The following is a 17,482-nucleotide window of genomic DNA, read 5'->3' on the forward strand; positions in this document are numbered from 1 at the left end:
TAGGAACCCATTGGGTCTGGCGTGATACCCTTTGGAACATGTGGTGCTGGCAGGATTACACATACCCTTGAGAGGAAAGTGACTGTGTTGATTCCTACTTGAAAGACCGTTGAGTTTGGCAGATACCAAAAGGATATAAAGCTGCATTTTGGTATTTCTCATAGTTGTGCCATTGAGTGTTGTTTTTGATGACGTCAGCTTGACGTTGCCGGCAGAGGGGTGCAGGGATCGAGCCAGAAAACCGTACCAAACGCTCCCTTGCCCCCCTCCCCCGCCCTCCTCCCTCGCTTCTACCAAACTGCTTCGCCACGATTCGTCTTGGATTACCGGACACGGTTGGCTAGCGCAATCCTGTATCAGAAATTAAGCAGCTCTAACGCGTATTAGATGCAGCGTAAGAAATAGTGTTGCGTAAGTGGCTGTCTTCCTGTTCTGCTGAGGCCTAGTAGCAGGAAGTGGTCGCGCCCTTCGCCCTTCGCTGGACGCACAGGAACAACACGCTCCGCAACCTTAACTTCAGCATATTTCACTTTGTATCCTTGTTGATTACATTTCTTTGTTGCGAATATCATCGTTCCCTCGCTTTATACACTCAACTCTAAAGAAAATTGGCCACTTTTAGGTGTAACAATTCGTGGCAAACGCGCGAAGTACATGTCTTTAAGCTTATGGTATGAAACGAAGTTATGTTGCGTGGCTGTGAAATAGGCCAAATACATGGAAAAGTATGTCACGTTTTAAAATGTATTAGATGAGAGGGCATTGGGTTTCCGATAGAGTTGTTGTGGTATCAAAGTGCGGAAGGAAGCAACCAAAAATACTTGTAATGAACTTTTTCGATTTACATTGCCTGCTAACATAACTGGTGCAAAGTTATTTATTTGTAAATATGTTAATCATGTGGTTTAAAATAAATGAATAATGATAAGTTTTAGGTGTTTTTGTCTTCATTGTAGGTAAGAGTTATCCTCACTACCAAAATTATACAGAAGTTAGAGAAGCGGAAAGTTTAGAATCTTTAGGCTTGAAATATTTGTTGACCATTTATGAAAATTTCTCTCTCTCTCTCTCTCTCTCTCTCTCTCTCTCTCTCTCTCTCTCTCTCTCTCTCTCTCTCTCTCTCTCTCTCTCTCTCTCTCTCTCTCTCTCTCCTGCACTAAGAATTGCCAAAGGTAAGTGTTAGGGCAATAGAATTAGTGCATACATGTATAGTATAGATGGACATATAAATTATAATCGTTAAGGTAGAATGTAGGTTGAAAGGGAAACAGAAAATGCATGAAAAGTATAAGCCTGTGGTCGCCATTGCCATAAATAATCCCTGGGAAAGAGATAGATTGTTTTTATATATAATAGCATATTTAAAAAAGGGTATAAAAGTGAAGTGATCATCACTTGAAGTAACCATATCTAGTTTCCACCGACTACAATTTAGATGAGGTTCATATCCTCAGATCATGAGTTGACATCCAAGTAGCCCACTTTGTTAGATGAAGAGAGGCATGCCAACAACTAGTGTTAATTCTGTGTGTGTGTGTGAGTGTGTGTCAAAAAGAAATGTAATGGCAACTTAATGTAAACATCACCACTAGGGGATGTTCCTGTAGTTGAGTGGTGGCAAGTCTGAGTTTTCCTGTATTCATGATTCATTATCTCTATGGATTATATAGGTTACAGTTTGATTAGTAGTAACAGATTTGCTGAGAACACCAGGTGAGGATGGTTAATTTATAGTCGTGATGCTGAAGTGTTGCAGGATGATCTTGGACATTTTCCTTCACATGCTGTGGAAAAATTCCTATTTGGAGGGACAAATTATATAGCTAATTTAGGGGGTAGCTGCTTATTTATTTACATATTTGTCTCAGTTTATTGCTGCCATAGTTATCTGTTATAAATCATTTCACTTAACTAATTTTGCCATTATGCTTTGAAATTTATATATGTCTTAGATGTTGGAAATGCTTTGACAGATTGGTACTGTTCATAGTGCTATTTATTGTGCCTTAAGGTATCTGATATTAATTTGTGCAGAAATTAATTGAAATGGAATTGGAAGTAGTCATGTAGTGGTTTTGTTAGCAAAGAAAATAATAATGAAAAGACTTACCAAAAAAAGATATTGTATAACACCTTGGTTTTTGTTTGTTTAAAAGGCTGATGGTTTAGGGCAATCTGAATGACATTTTGATTGGGGAAAAGAGTCTAATGAGAGACCTAAAGACAAGGATATTGTGGGACTCTTGTGCTAGTAAAAAGTAAAAGAAAAAAAAAAGATGTTTTCCACATATTAGGTAACTGATTCTACAGAGTGCTTACAGTCTTTGCAACATATGACGATAACTGTAATGAGTACAGCAGCTAAATGTAACAACTTCATCCACAGATTCAGAGTGTCATCCAGCAGCCAACACAGCCCAGTGTTATTCAAAGCACAGCCTTGCAGACAGTGCAAATTTCAAAAGGAAATGTTATTTTATTGAAGCAGCCATCACAACCAGCAAATTCAGTGATCCAGTCAGCTGGTGGAGGAGCTCTACAGACTGTTCAAGTAAGACTTTTTTACTGACAGTTTCCCTCAGATTATATACTATCAGTCAATAAACACCTTGCATAGGCTGGTGAATAATTTTTTTGAGTGCTAAGTCATTATCAGTTGAGATGTGTGATTACTGGCCATGTCTGTCGACAAGTCATTTTATATGATACTCATAAATTATTATTTAACTTCAAGTGATCGAGGAGAAAATTTTATGAGAATATGGAAGAGTTGCCCAGGGGATCATTGTGATAGTTGATTCCTACAATAAACAGAATATGTCATAAATGTGTAATTTCACTGTGTATTGGGTATGTACAACCTGCATATACAGAGGGGATAAATTATTGATGGTACACATTTTGAGAATGTACCACTAGAGTTTTGGGGGATGACCTACCCCCTTTTTTTTATGCTAAAAGTACAACAAAGTGCAACATATACTTTAAAATTTTTATTGTGGCATTACTGTACTATTGTGAGCATTTTGCTGTCTTAACATTTTAGGAGAAATAGTAGCAGTAAAAATTTAGCTATTATGGGAAACAGTGGTTTTTAAATCTCTGAACATGAATGGCTGTATCATCAACATTAAATCTAAATTAAGTCCGGTGAGGAGGTAATTTATCACAGTTGTAAATTTGGCGCTCTGGTCATTTTGTAATCTTTCCCAGGTTTTGGAAGCAGGTGAAGATCAAGAATCTTCACGTAAACGTCAAATACTGGCTCGCCGACCTTCATACCGAAAGATTCTCAATGAATTAGGTGGAGGAGAGATATCAGGTGAGGTTCTTTGAGATACTGAAACAATTTATATGATTATTAGTTTCTCTTCGTGTTATTTAACCCATTTCAAGTCTGTAATTTAAATTAAATGTTAAAATTTCTCTGACTTCTACATTTTAAATTAAATGTGTAAAATTTTTCCAACTTCTAGACAAAGGTGACGCAGGCAGCTCGGATTCCTCACAAGACGAACCGACTGCAACTGTGACCATTGGGGGACAGCAGTATCAGACAGCAGGTTTGTTGAAAGGTCCGTCTGCTACGCTGCATTGGTAAACTGCATTCCCTTTGTGTACTGTGCATTTTAGGGTAATATTCCTCTGTGACAGCTTTCACTGGTAGTTACTACATGTTAATGGTAGGATTGCAGAAAAAAAAAAGTATAGAATATGCACTTTACAGGTTATGGGAAAGTGCATCTAATTCAATAATTCTCAACCAGGGGTAAATTTATCCCATGGAGGTATAAAAAAAAAGGTATATATATATATATATATATATATATATATATATATATATATATATATATATATATATATATATATATATATGGGGGGGTTCAATAATTGATTCATCTGATAATTCAATAATTCATATAAATTTAATTTTGAGAGAGAGAGAGAGAGAGAGAGAGAGAGAGAGAGAGAGAGAGAGAGAGAGAGAGAGAGAGAGAGAGAGAGAGAGAGAGAGAGAGCTAAGAATGTGTGTATGATGGCTATGATCTTTTTGTATGGAAGTAAGTGGGAAAATGTAAAAATACATCAAGCCAAGGGATTTAATGATGGAGGAAAGTTTGAGAATCCCTGATCTCATTATAATTAGTCTTGCCATAATTTCCATTAAGGCAAAAATATGAGCCTTTCCAAATCTGTTAATCTGTCATAGTTATCATGAAGTATCATGGTTCTAATCAAGACTGGAACAATGGTGGTGAGGTACAAGCAGACACTAAAAGAACATAACTCTTTCTAACTATGATAGCCAGTGATCCAGAATTGGGTAAATTATTTCATTTACAACCATAGAACAAAGCCACATACAATAATTGTAATAGACATTGTAGTTAGTGGAAAACAATCGCACAAGGTTATTACAGTGATTACTGTTGCTAGTAAAAATGATAGTCAAAGGACTTTTCTGGAGAAAAGCAGTGGAATATTAAGGAATATATTCTCACATACATTACATTTATGGTTCACTTTCTTTTATGATATATACATATATATATATATATATATATATATATATATATATATATATATATATATATATATATATATATATATATATATATATATATATATGCCTTCATTTTTCTAGTCATTGCTAATTGTTTGAATCAGCAGATGTAATGCCACCTGCTGCCATTTAAGTGGCCACACTGGATGGAACTGCAAAATACTTTGCAGCAATGTGATGAGCAGTAGTATATCTTGATACGTAAGACCCACTTTACACTATTAATTTTTTATATCCATCAAAACATCATAACTGCTTAGTGTGAAACAGGAATATGTGGATTGATGAGAGTAGAGTGCTGTTGCCACTATTGTGGGCAGTATATGTAAAGAGGTTTTCAATGATCAAAGTGATACTGTTTCAAAAACACTTGTTTGAATCATATATAATAGTACCACTGTAAGGTGGCGAAGGTTGTTTCAGACCCACACAATGACACAAATTGCTTATTGTATTCAATCAAAATCTGAAGACATACATTAATGGCCATAGACATTACTCTGTATGAATAAGTTGTGTAATACAAGTGTGATTTTGCATATTACTTACGGAGTAATGCATTGTTACACAGTTAATTGTTTAACTTGTGTGCTTTGTCTTGGAGTGATCGTTAAGCAACAAACATGCTTTTTCTGACAGGTGTTCTAGGTAATTCTATCTACATCTGTTCTCAGTGGCAACACACATCCTCCCTGTCTAGGTGTCCTCAGTAATGTGTCCCTATTGTCTTCGGTTACTCCCTGGGTCCCTACACTGCCCATCATTATCCATTCATCTTGTCCTTTGCCCTGACCTGCAGGTTCTTCCCCTTCTCAACAACAACTTTGCTCACTCAACAACTTGCACTCACATAGCAGTCTCTCTCTCTCTCTCTCTCTCTCTCTCTCTCTCTCTCTCTCTCTCTCTCTCTCTGTCTCTCTCTCTCTCTCTCTCTCTCTCTCTCTCTCTCTCTCTCTCTCTCTCTCTCTCTCTCTCGTGCACCCACTCAGTGGTAACAGTAGTGTTGAAATAATTTTATATATGTTGTGGTGCGTAGTTGCAAGATCTGCAGGAAGGTAAACAAGTCTATACATGTGTGCCCTCCACAGCCTCACTGCTGAAGCAGAGATGATTATCTTATAGTAATCACTTTGTTAGGAATTGTGTGAGGACCCTGGGGTCACCAGCCATTTTGCTCACATTGTTTACTGTCCAGCAGACATTGCCAAAATTATAAATAACATAAACAGTTCTTGAAAACTATCATTTCAGTAATTCAGAATTTCTTTTATGAAACATAAACAATAGCAACAGCACTCATGTATCATGGAAGGATATTTGATGGTGCTTGTTAATTTTCCCATTGATAGTGGTGTACAGTATGGGTAGTGTGAAATGGGCCTTAGATGTGTGTGTGTGTGTGTGTGTGTGTGTGTGTGTGTGTGTGTGTGTGCTTGTGCGCACCTCATTTAGGTAATGTTTTACAGATTGCTAGAGATGCCAAGAGGCTCCTGCCAACATCTATAATGTCTTTGCCTCAGGCAAAAGTAGATAAATCCATGGTTAGGGAGCATAATCATACTGTTGTCTGTCACAGGGGAATAATATTCCATGTGTGATTTAAGAAGTGATTTTGTAGCTTTCAAAACCTTGAGAATTAATATAGCTTGTGGAGCTTTCTTGTAATGTACATGCAAAGATTACAATTATGCAGTGCTGTTTTCATATGGAACAGTTATTATACAGTTATTCATGTTACTAATTAATGAACATAATGCATTTTTACAAGAATATATCCAAAAGGTGAAAACTATAAAATGTGAGTTCATGGTGTGTTTGAAATATTGCATTTTGATAGAAAATAGATGGGCACACACCATTAACCTAAGAAAATATATCATGGGTCCATAATTTACAGTACAGATGTTATATTTACATGAGGGACGTAACACACACACACACACACACACACACACACACACACACACACACACACACACACACACACACACACACACACACACACACACACACACACACACACACACACACACACACACTCACTCACTCACTCACTCACTCACTCACTCACTCACTCACTCACTCACTCACTCACTCACTCACTCACTCACTCACACACACACACACACACACACACACACACACACACACACACACACACACACACACACACACACACACACACACACACACACACACACCTTACTAGTGTTTTTACTCATGGAAGAACGTTTGAGCGTTAGCCGAATAGGGGAATTCCTGTGAGCTGCATTGTCATATCTCTACAGGATCAGTTATATCAGTTTAACACATTGGTGGAGAGGACAGGCAACCATCCTAACCCCCCCCCTCTCTCTCTCTCTCTCTCTCTCTCTCTCTCTCTCTCTCTCTCTCTCTCTCTCTCTCTCTCTCTCTCTCTCTCTCTCTCTCTCTCTCTCTCTCTCTCTCTCTCTCTCTCTCTCAGTATTGTATGATACTGTGTGAATAATTTCTCCATAATTTATTTTTTCATGGTAATTGTTTTGCATAATTTCAATTTGGGGCAGAGCAGATTCATTGCACTGTTGTCTCACTCACATTAGTGCCTTTGGCTGTTCGAGCTATTGCTCCAGAGGATGCAATGATGGAACCTCTGTTGGCCCTTCTCTTCTAAAAATACCTATTCTTGTTGTAAATAAGTCATTTCTTACGTAAGCAGTTGAGAGTTGCTTCCATTGTGGGGGTGGCCCTCGAGAGGCTTAGCTACCCCTCTCCCTGACCTGAGTCACCTGACTCTGATGATAAGCATCCTGGATGCTGGACTTAAATGATAATGCCACAAAGCTATGTTGTCAAATGTTGTGATATTTGTGTAAAATCCAGACTATTTATCATCTTAAAATTCAAACCATTTGTAGCACTGCATGGTTTGATGAGCTAAACAATCCATACTTAATACTTGAATAAAAAAAAAAAGGATACTTATGAGAAATTGTGATGTGGCAGAGTAGCTAACGGATCTTGGCACGTTCTTCTGAGAGTAAAAAGAGTATAGTAGGATCAACTTGTATGGAATGAAGCATAGTTGCATGAATAATCATACTGCTGGCATTAAATTATGGGTGTCTAAATGGTGAATCACTATCAGCAGATGTATGCTGTTCCAGACATTGATTTCTATTTACTTCCACCCATACAAAATGCTGCTTTTTTGTAAACTTCATCTAGCATTAAATGAAGTTATACACAACTGAGTGGATTCATGATGGTGCTAGTATTTTAGAAATGTGTATCTGCTTACATTGCTAAATGCTTATGGCATTTAAGCTTTGCTTTATTGCTTGTATAACATGATTATTGTTCCTGTTTTTTCATGACTGGAATATCAGACCCAAATATTAAACAGTTTTCCAATCATCAAATATTAAAGTTATAGGTCATAACTCTTCAGTGCATAAAAGTTACGATGGACAACTTGATTTGGCAGGTTAGCTTCCAGAGACCAAATTATCAGTGTTTAATTACATCTTACTACTGAAACATTGTAAGTTATAACTGCATTCCATGGTGCCATGTAAGATTTTTATTCCAGTTCATGTAACAAAATATATTGGTGCCCCTTGCTTTTAATCAGATATTAAATTTACTTAAGGTCTCTATCCCACAGTTTTGCATAAACTTTCAACCACCTATATTGAGAGATTTTTACATCTTTTCAAATGTCAACCCATTTCAGTTGAAAATGAAGGATAGCACATTTTCTTTATTATTAATGAATGAACTTGGCTTGCACAACATTGGCACATTGCACTGGGACATATAATTTGCAAGAACCAAATGTAAATGAACTGCTAAATATTTATTTTATTTATTTATTTATATTTTTTCCACTACAGTTGTCTCTTCTGCATAGTTCCTTATTTTCATGCCTCCTAATATGTTTCCCCATGATACGGTCCTCATAAAATGCTTTACCCAAGTCTGACAAGGTAAAAAGGTCTCAGTATGTATAATGATCAATGTTTATTGATGTCGTGGAGTTTGTATACTCTAACATTTGTTTATTTTGATGTCTGCACTGAGGCCTAATGCATTTATTACAGAGAAAATTAATTACCTAATAATCGTAAAATCTTGTTCACATTAATTGAAAGTTGCATACGTTGCAGCCCTCATGAAATTTGGTATATTTAATCTGCAGTTTGATCCACACTTGTTTAAAGAATGTAGATAGTCAACTCTCGTGCCATAATTTAAATTGTATAGTATGATACACTTTGTGGCCAGTTTATGTAAGATGCAACTTTTTTTTATGTTAGCTTATTAAATCAAATTAACAAATCCTCAAGAAGTTATGTGTGATAAGTTAAGGTTGACATAATTATTACCTTCCCACAGTTCTTCCTGCTAGTGGATTACAGTTGGCAGGTCAAGGGAGTGACGGTCTCCAGACCCTTGCCATGACTAATGCGGCAACTGCCGGGGGGGCCATCGTCCATTATGCCCAAGGCTCAGACCCACAGTTCATTGTCCCAGGTGAGGAAATGTAACATTTTATTGGTGGTTTTACAAATTTTAGTGTATTCTGTTAGTGTTGAAGGTATAAAAGTGAGAAAATGTAAGGTATATCATGTAAACCTGGTTTTGTAGCAGTAATCTAATGTTTTAAAAAGTTTTATCATGTAAACCTTATTTTATAGCAGTTATATAGTATATAGTAATTTTATTTGTTTTCAAATTTTAGTTGCAGCTGGGGACTTAAGTGGCTTGAAGATAGCCACCAGCTCTAGCCAAGGTGTTGTATTGGCAACAACTGCCTCCACAGGTGTTCATGGGTCATCAGACCAGATGGCAGAGGAAGCATCTCGGAAGCGAGAAATCAGACTAATGAAGAACAGGTAAGTGCTGCTTGTAAAATGTTATACTTAACATTCCTTTAGTGGATAGTACAGTGGAATCTTGGTTCTCAAACTTAATTAATTCCTGAATACCGTTTGAAATCTGAAATGTTCGAAAACAAACTATTTTCCCCATAGGAATCAATGTAAAATGGATTAATCTGTTCCCAGACACCAGTCTATACTGTCTTAGTGGTGTATGAGAGGATCCCACAGCCAAAATGGTTGCTTCACAACATCTCCAGGTCACAAATTATCCAGAAAAGGATGTAATGAATGAACTTAGTGACATAGAACTCATCAGAAGATACTGTTTAGACTGATTTAATGAGGGAAGCCTTACAAAGAGAGACAGAGAGGAGCAACCCACTTACTGCCAAAATGAAGGTGATCATAACACTTAGACATTTTGCTGCTGGGAAAAGCTACTGGAAAAATGCAGTTGTGCAGTAATGATGGTGTTGGGGATCATTGAGAGAGCCATGCATGGCTTGGAATTACTTCATCAGAATCACATTTACCTTATTCCAAATATATAAAAATGAAGTATATATAAACTATGAATTAGTAATAAATGGCATTTTTTGCTGTCTTTTAATATTTGAAATCAAGTAACTTTGTTCTAGAACCAAATTATGGTACCACAACTGAAGCAATAATGAGTTCAAAATTTTGTTTGAAAACTGAATTGTTCAAAAAGGGAGGTGCTCAGTAACTGAGGTACCACTCTAAATTATTACATGTTACACACAGTGAGACAGGAAGAAGGAAGGAGATGAGTAGAGCAGAGAAGATTAGAGAGAAGGAAGGTTAGCAGAAATGAATGATACAGATGCCAGATGCGTGATGAATGCCTGGCCACTCGCCTCCCAAGTTTACTCTAGATTCCCCCAGCACATTGTCACCCTTCTTCTTGTTTATCTTATGTGATAGCTTATAAGATGTGCCCCCCCCCCCACACACACACACCAAAAAAAAAAAAGAAAAAAAAAGTCAAGGTTCAGCTTTGGGACAGTAGGTAGTGGTAAGTCTATGGCAACAGTGGCCCTTATATCAAACCTCAAACATCTTCCCACATGTAAACAAAATGGTGATTGCTTCTACACCACAAAAACAACTCTCTTTTTGCAAGGTAACTGTATAACAGATCATAGTTAAGGTGATTCATATAAAATAACACTAGTCAGGAAGAAATAGTGACAATGCTTACATTGCATGTACCAAAACAAACTCGCAGTAGGTTACACACCAAACCTGGTGACATGCACGAGATTCACTGTGTTCCTTAGTATGATGCCATTATTCCTTGAGGTAAGACGCACCTTCATACTGCTGAAAATGGACCATCTTTTAACCTTACTTTGCATACATGTTCCACAAAAGTTGAAGCTAATGAGAAAGAAACTATTGTCTTATAATTCGTCAAATAATAATTTTTCTTATTTCCCATTGTTCTTTCGTATTGAGTCCCATATATTATTCATTTGAGGAGTCCATCTTGCATACAGAGTAGTCAGAATGCATCCAGCCCCTGTAGTTTTATCACAATTAATTTTGAAAGATAACCGTTTTATTGTGCCCACTAGCAGTGCAAGGAAAGGTGAGTGGGCAAGGGTGGGTTGCATCCCTGCCTGTGATTGTTGGGCTTCATAAATTACTAGATAAGTGATGCATTGACTCCTCAGCTGTGAGTTGAGTTTTGGCATATTGGAGTGGTCAGCCAACCCTCGTTCGTGAGCCACTTGGTCTTGTATTTGTTGTATTGTTAAATGTTACTGGGCTCCAGTGTTTTTTTAAGGATTCTGGGCCCAGAGGATCACCGTTACATCACTGTGCAGTAAAATATACTCCTTCCCCAGGCCTTGCTGTTCCCTGGGTTGATCTTCTGGAAAGTTGAATATAGTATTTTACAGCAGGAAGAGATAATATTCTATGGACGTGGGTGGATTTGTTGGTTGTTTGTGAGGGTGGTAGTTCATAGAATATTATAATCCTTATATGTATTCATCATAGTTGTGCCTCCTAGAACATGGCTATCAATTTTTTCCCAGCTGTTGGAGCGATTTGGCCGTTGTGATGCTCCCTTGCCTGTAGGAGGTGAAACAGGCTGGTGACCTCAGTTGTGTAATTTACACAGGAGGCCAGAAGGATTCTGTGGAGGTGAATTAGGCTCTGCACTAAACTGCATAGGAAGTGGCAGTGCAGGGAGGCTGACCAAAGTAGTGGCAGTTGAGAAGGGGAGCAGAACCTGGTGTTATGATTGTTTAAAGGGTGCAAGAAACCAGAAGGACCTTGTGACTTGTGATTGGGTCCCATGCTAAGTTACATAGGTGGTGACTTATGGAAGCTTGCTGAGATTAAGGCAGCTATGAGAGGGGCAGGATTTGTGGTCATAGCAACATACATATGTGTGCACACACAAACATCTACAGACATAACCAGGCTAGCACTCTCAATGCATGGGGACCACTGAGACTAGGAATCTGCCTAAATAAGTTTTCTCACAGTCTTTCCCTCACATATGCCCCTGGGTCGGATCTTTCACACCCTCACTATATAAGGTGCATAATTGATTACATCCATTGATGGAGTCTGATACCAGAGAACCTCAAGAAACACTGTCAATGTATTTACAATTGTTTTTGTATGAGTAGACTGAAAAGGAGGAATTTGAAAGATAACTCCTGTTGTAAAAAGGGTTGATTGAATTTTAAAATTAGGAAGTGTTATGATGTGGGCAAATGAAGAGAATGGCAGGAGAAATGTTGGTTTAAATAGTTTGACATGATGTGGGAAGTGTAAAGCAAAAAGGAAGACTGAATGAAATGTACAGATAATGTGAAGACAGTAAGTAGTATTAGATGTGCAAAAGTTTGTGAACTAAAGTAAAGTGGTTGCTAGTGTATTTGAATGGAGATGTGACCTTGAATGTTCTACTGCACTTGGTTCAGTTCAGTAAGTGGATATTTTGGTTTTGAAATGGGATGAGTTTTATTAAAAAAAAAAAGGGGGGGGGTGGGGTGGAGGGTGTCACCTTGGGTCCTCCTACACAGCATTCTTTTTGCACTTACTCCAGTAAGTGTTCATATTTCATAACATTATTATAGCTACATTTGGTACCAAACTGCAAACCTTCAGCATTATTCTCAAATATTTGTCAATTCTTCCTTTTCATTGCCAGGTCCATTGACAATTGCATTTATTACAGAATTTTGCTACATTTATTATATATGCATTAGGCCAAGATTCCATGTAAGTAGCTGAAACAGGATAATGATTATCACATTTCTTATGTTAGAGATATAGTACTTGCTATTTTTGAGCTTCAAATAGGTGGGAGAAGAGGGGTAGACAATATTAACTGCACAGTTCAGTAATATGGCCTTGAGATTGTGGTAGCTAGGTTCCTGGCTTTTCTTGCTATTCTGGCCATATGTAACCCAATAATATATATCTTTTGTAATGGAAGGATAACCACTGTATTTCCTATTTTCAGAGAAGCAGCAAGAGAGTGTAGAGCCAAAAAGAAAGAATATATTAAATGTTTAGAAAACAGAGTGGCAGTGTTAGAAAACCAGAATAAGGCATTGATTGAAGAATTGAAGACTTTGAAGGCCCTGTATTGCCAGAATAGTTGATGCCAAAGCATAAGTGAAACTTATCCACCTGAGCTGTGTCACAGGTTACCCTCTGCAGTGATGAAGCTTGAGGTAGTCCTATAGTCAAAGGAAGGCTTGATATAGTGATGCCATGATGACAAAGCTCACCCATAAGCTCATGTCCATCTGCTGGGATTCTACAAGAGTTTCAGCTCACCAAGATTGTTAATGGTTTATTTAAATGTTATTATATAACTTGGTCACCACATCATTGGTGGCAAACAAAGCTGCTGGCTGTGCTGAATAAGTATAATGCAGGATAAGTGTACTATGTACAAATATCCTAGCTTAAGAGACTAACTTTCTGTGGTCAGAGCTATGGTGCAGTACTGAGGAATCCTTATACACACCCACTGTTAATTTCTGAAAAAAAAAAGCAGTAGAAGTATGCTATTGTGTGTTCAGATGTTTCATGCTGTTAGGTCATGCAAGCTGAAAGGGGAGAGAGACTAGCTGCTGTATTCAGAGAGTAGTGGTTGTGTTGGAGACTCCAGAAAGAGCACTCATACTAGAAGTAAAGTCTTTGAAAGATTTGTACTGCCATTAAAGCAGATTAGAGTAAGAGAATCACTATTTGTGATAGCGTGACATGATGCTTTCATCGTTAATTGTCATGTTTTGTGGTCAACTTCTGAGAAGCCTTGACCTGCCAGAGAAGTGTCCTTGTACTGAGCTAGCCTCAAGTTCTTGAGGATAATTGAGTACTGTTCCAGTGTCTTGACAACCATAGTAGGAAGCTGCAAGTAATCCGGAGATGCCAGCTTTGTGATTAATTTTTCTTGCTGTTTAATTGTTCATTACCTTATGATTGTTAGGGACAGATATTGTACTGCTTCTCTTACCATTGCTGGTCATTTGGATGTATGAATATCATTTACCAGAATTGAATTCAGTGTAATTTGAATTAAGTTTTGAGAGCAGCCATTGATAATTTGTATCTAATTATGAAGGCAGAGGTAAAGCCGACCTGCAGAACTGACATGTCATAAGGTATTGTGTAATCAAATTATCTTGTGTATTTGGTAGACTTGTTATCTGGTGTGTGTCTGTAATTCTGACCAACTGGTATAGCAGACTTTTACAATAATACACCCAGTGCAACTGGGCATGAGTTTTAGAGATGTCCTAAATAAACACAAGTTAATCACCTCTTATGAGAATTTGTTCTATTTGAAATGCTCTCAGTTGTATAATTTGAATCTTGTACTGGAACTTGTTACATACATTGTGGAAAGATCTGTATCTTAAGAAAGTGTAACTAGTCAGTTTCTGCCATCTTGATTAGCTCTTCATGCTTTATGTTAGGGATACTGAGAACTATGATGATTTATGTGTATGATGTGTAGTGAAGTGTCAGCTGAGAGAAAATAAGAAAACTTGTTTAAAGAAAACTTATTGTTGAAATTCTTTGATAATTTTAAATTTAGTTTTTGCTTTGTTAAAAACAGCAAATATTATGTTTAGGATATTCCTATGTTCAGTGTTCTGTATTTTCAACATTAAGAGATGCTTTTTATATAAAAAAAAAATTGCTTGCCCTCAAAAAATAACTTTCATGCTGTCAAAAGTAACAAAGGCAATACCTGAAAATGTAAACTTTTTTTTTACGAAATTCTTCTGGGGTTTGTAGCTTCATTTGTTAGTCCTGAAAAGTATTGTAGTGAATAGTGACCAAGTGAGCTTGCAATTAAGCAATTGTCACTTGCCTTAATCATAAATGATAATTTCCTCCATCATAAATGATAATTTCCTCCATTCACTTTCAACCAGCTCTGTAATTCCTGCAGTTAGTGTCCCTTTGTGCCAGAATCATTCCAGCATTATTTAAAGACTTCTCTTTGGAATATATTATCAAAACAAAATGGGAATATATTATCAAAACAAAATGGAAAGGCAAGCTTGTATGCATTCCTGACTTAGCTGCTTTTTTTTCCATCACTGTTAATTCAATAGTAATGTAATGTGAAATGCCTTAAACATCTAAGAATTCATGCCTTAGAATTTGAGAAGACACTTCTGAAACAGCTCATACAGGACACTGAAAGAAGAAATTTAAAATATATAAATTGAACAGATTGTGTAAACATCTGTTCCGTGTTGGCTGACATTAGAATTTTACAAAATCTTGACCATGTATCACACAACATGTTATTTACATTGTTATTTACCAAATTATGAAAGTAGTTACTTTTATTTCTCTCAGTTAGACCATGGATTAATGTTGTGCTTCTTGATGTGTCAAGACAATAGGCAAGTCTCATCTCAGGTGGTAATCAAATTTTCTTTCTTAAACCTAGTGCAATGTTGTTTTTTGTGAGTGCACTCAATAAATGTGCTCTAATGCCTGAGTCATTGGCTGGAATGTATACTTGTCACAGATTCCCTACTTGTACCTGTCTGAAAAGCAGTCCATGGCAAATGACCTTTTTACTTTTTTTCTATTTTAAAAAGATGAATTGTGTATTTTAAAAACTTGCACCCACATTTTCAGATCTTGAAAGTTTTGTGCTCCATCTTTTGACAGTCATTTTCCTAAAAGAAGCCAATGCTAATGGAGCATGTGTAGGTGTTATCAGACATGCTATTTGCTCATATCCTGTACTTTTAGAGTGCACTTTTAAGCAAAGGTGTTTAAAAAATGATTGTTATCAGATTGGCTTTAATTTTGTGGATATCTGTAAATATACACCTGTGTTTGGATATGTTCCAAACAAGAGCCTACAAGAATGTCAGATATGTATTTTTGAAAACTAAACTGTTGTTGAATCATGGACTTTCATTAAGTCCCCCTCAGCACTTGTATTTACATTGTACCTTCCCATTTGTAAGGGTTAAAGGACACCCCTACACATGTAAAATTTTTGATTATTTATTGGAACCTTGGAAGCCTCGACTCAGAAACACAACATATCAAATCGAATATGGTATCCCAGGGATCTGAATGCAACATAAAATTAAATAAATGAGCTTTTATCATCAGCTATACTGCAAAACACTATGGATTCTAGTTTTGTTTTAATGTTTTACCTACTTGAGGCCGCTCATCTTTGATTGCTTGGAGGTGCACTCAGCACCTGGCAATGTATCACTCGATATTTCAATCTATGTATGACACAGTATTACATTTGTAACATTAAAAAATGTAAGTGCATTATTACACAGTTTAGGGGCCATGACATTCGTGTCTCATTGGCCATCAAGTCTGCAGTAGACGATATTCCTCATTCTGGGTCACAGTACCACTATGACATCTGGATTTCCATAGTTACCTTCCCAGGTACTTATTTAACAATGTAGGAAGGAATGCCATGGAGACACTCAAAAGACTGACAGAAAAAGCAGGACTTGAGAAGTTATAAACACACAGTTTTCATTAAATAGCACAAGGGTAACATTTCATTAAAGAGGCCATGAAACCGCCCTTGTATTAATGAAAATGTATGGTGCTTGCGAAAAAATTTGTCAAGACTGGTTGATTAATAATGGCTAGCAGTGTGTACACCCTCCATTCAATTTATTTATTTTTTCAGTGCTGGAGTATCCTATAGTATGTAACCATTAAATATTCTAAAAAGATAAATGAATAAAGCAGTGAGTTCACATGTGACCTAACTGCTATCAATATCATTCTCCTACAGACATTAAATGACTCGCTACTTTTATATCACATATTCTATACCATTAACAGTACATGATGTAAGCTGTTTAATATTCTATACCATTAACAGTACATGATGTAAGCTGTTTAGCCCAGTTAACCATGAGGACTACACAAGATTTAATGATTTAGGAATGCAATAAAAGAGGAGTAAGTTGCTTAAGGCTGTGCTTGTTGAGAAAGATGTTTTGATAATGGTGGTGGTGCACATGTGCTCATATCTTAAGATTAAACAAAATTTTATGATTTAGAAATGCAGCAGTAAAAGAGGAGTGAATTGCTTAAGGCCCTGCTTGTGGAGGAAGAAGACAATAATGGTGGTGGTACACATGTGCTCACATCTTAAACTTTATTCACAACAATTAATGACTGACACAAGATAAGGCTAAGATGGAAGACTGAAGAAAAGAGGGTGTGAATGCCAATAGCCAGTCATCTTGAGCCTTAAACTGTACTCTCACATTATCTATTATTACAAGTGAAGTGCTAAGCTATCTAATGAGTGAAATATCATCCTATTTTACAGTATTTCATTAAGAAAATAGTATGCGTTTTCTGTGTTGTCATTGTTTACAAATGTTACCTTGCTGGCAGCCTGCCCCTAGGCAATTTTTTTTATTCCTGTATCTACACTCAGCGCCAAAAGCAATGGCACCACTTGCAATGTGCATTCACACAACATAAAAGTTTAAGTAGAGTGTACTCACTGGGTCTAGTACTTTGT

At 36.9% G+C, this 17,482-nt stretch overlaps 1 protein-coding gene across 7 annotated transcripts in view; it reads left to right on the forward strand.

The window, feature by feature from the left end:
- LOC135100773 (cyclic AMP-dependent transcription factor ATF-1-like) overlaps window positions 1-15,867 on the forward strand; it is a 47,602-nt gene extending 31,735 nt beyond the window's left edge. For 5 of the 7 annotated variants that reach the window (XM_064004084.1, XM_064004083.1, XM_064004081.1 and 2 more), the window contains 6 exons: window positions 2,387-2,551; window positions 3,214-3,322; window positions 3,477-3,575; window positions 8,942-9,079; window positions 9,288-9,441; window positions 12,938-15,867. In XM_064004084.1, the coding sequence (XP_063860154.1) occupies window positions 2,387-2,551; window positions 3,214-3,322; window positions 3,477-3,575; window positions 8,942-9,079; window positions 9,288-9,441; window positions 12,938-13,079 (807 nt within the window). In that variant the 3' untranslated portion in view covers window positions 13,080-15,867. The remainder of the gene's footprint in view (window positions 1-2,386; window positions 2,552-3,213; window positions 3,323-3,476; window positions 3,576-8,941; window positions 9,080-9,287; window positions 9,442-12,937) is intronic. The other 2 variants (XM_064004085.1, XM_064004080.1) reach the window with 1 other exon arrangement.
- The last annotated feature ends 1,615 nt before the right edge of the window (window positions 15,868-17,482 follow it).

This window comes from Scylla paramamosain, chromosome 5, assembly GCF_035594125.1.
Source record: "Scylla paramamosain isolate STU-SP2022 chromosome 5, ASM3559412v1, whole genome shotgun sequence".
In the NCBI taxonomy this organism is placed as follows: Eukaryota; Metazoa; Arthropoda; class Malacostraca; order Decapoda; family Portunidae; genus Scylla; species Scylla paramamosain.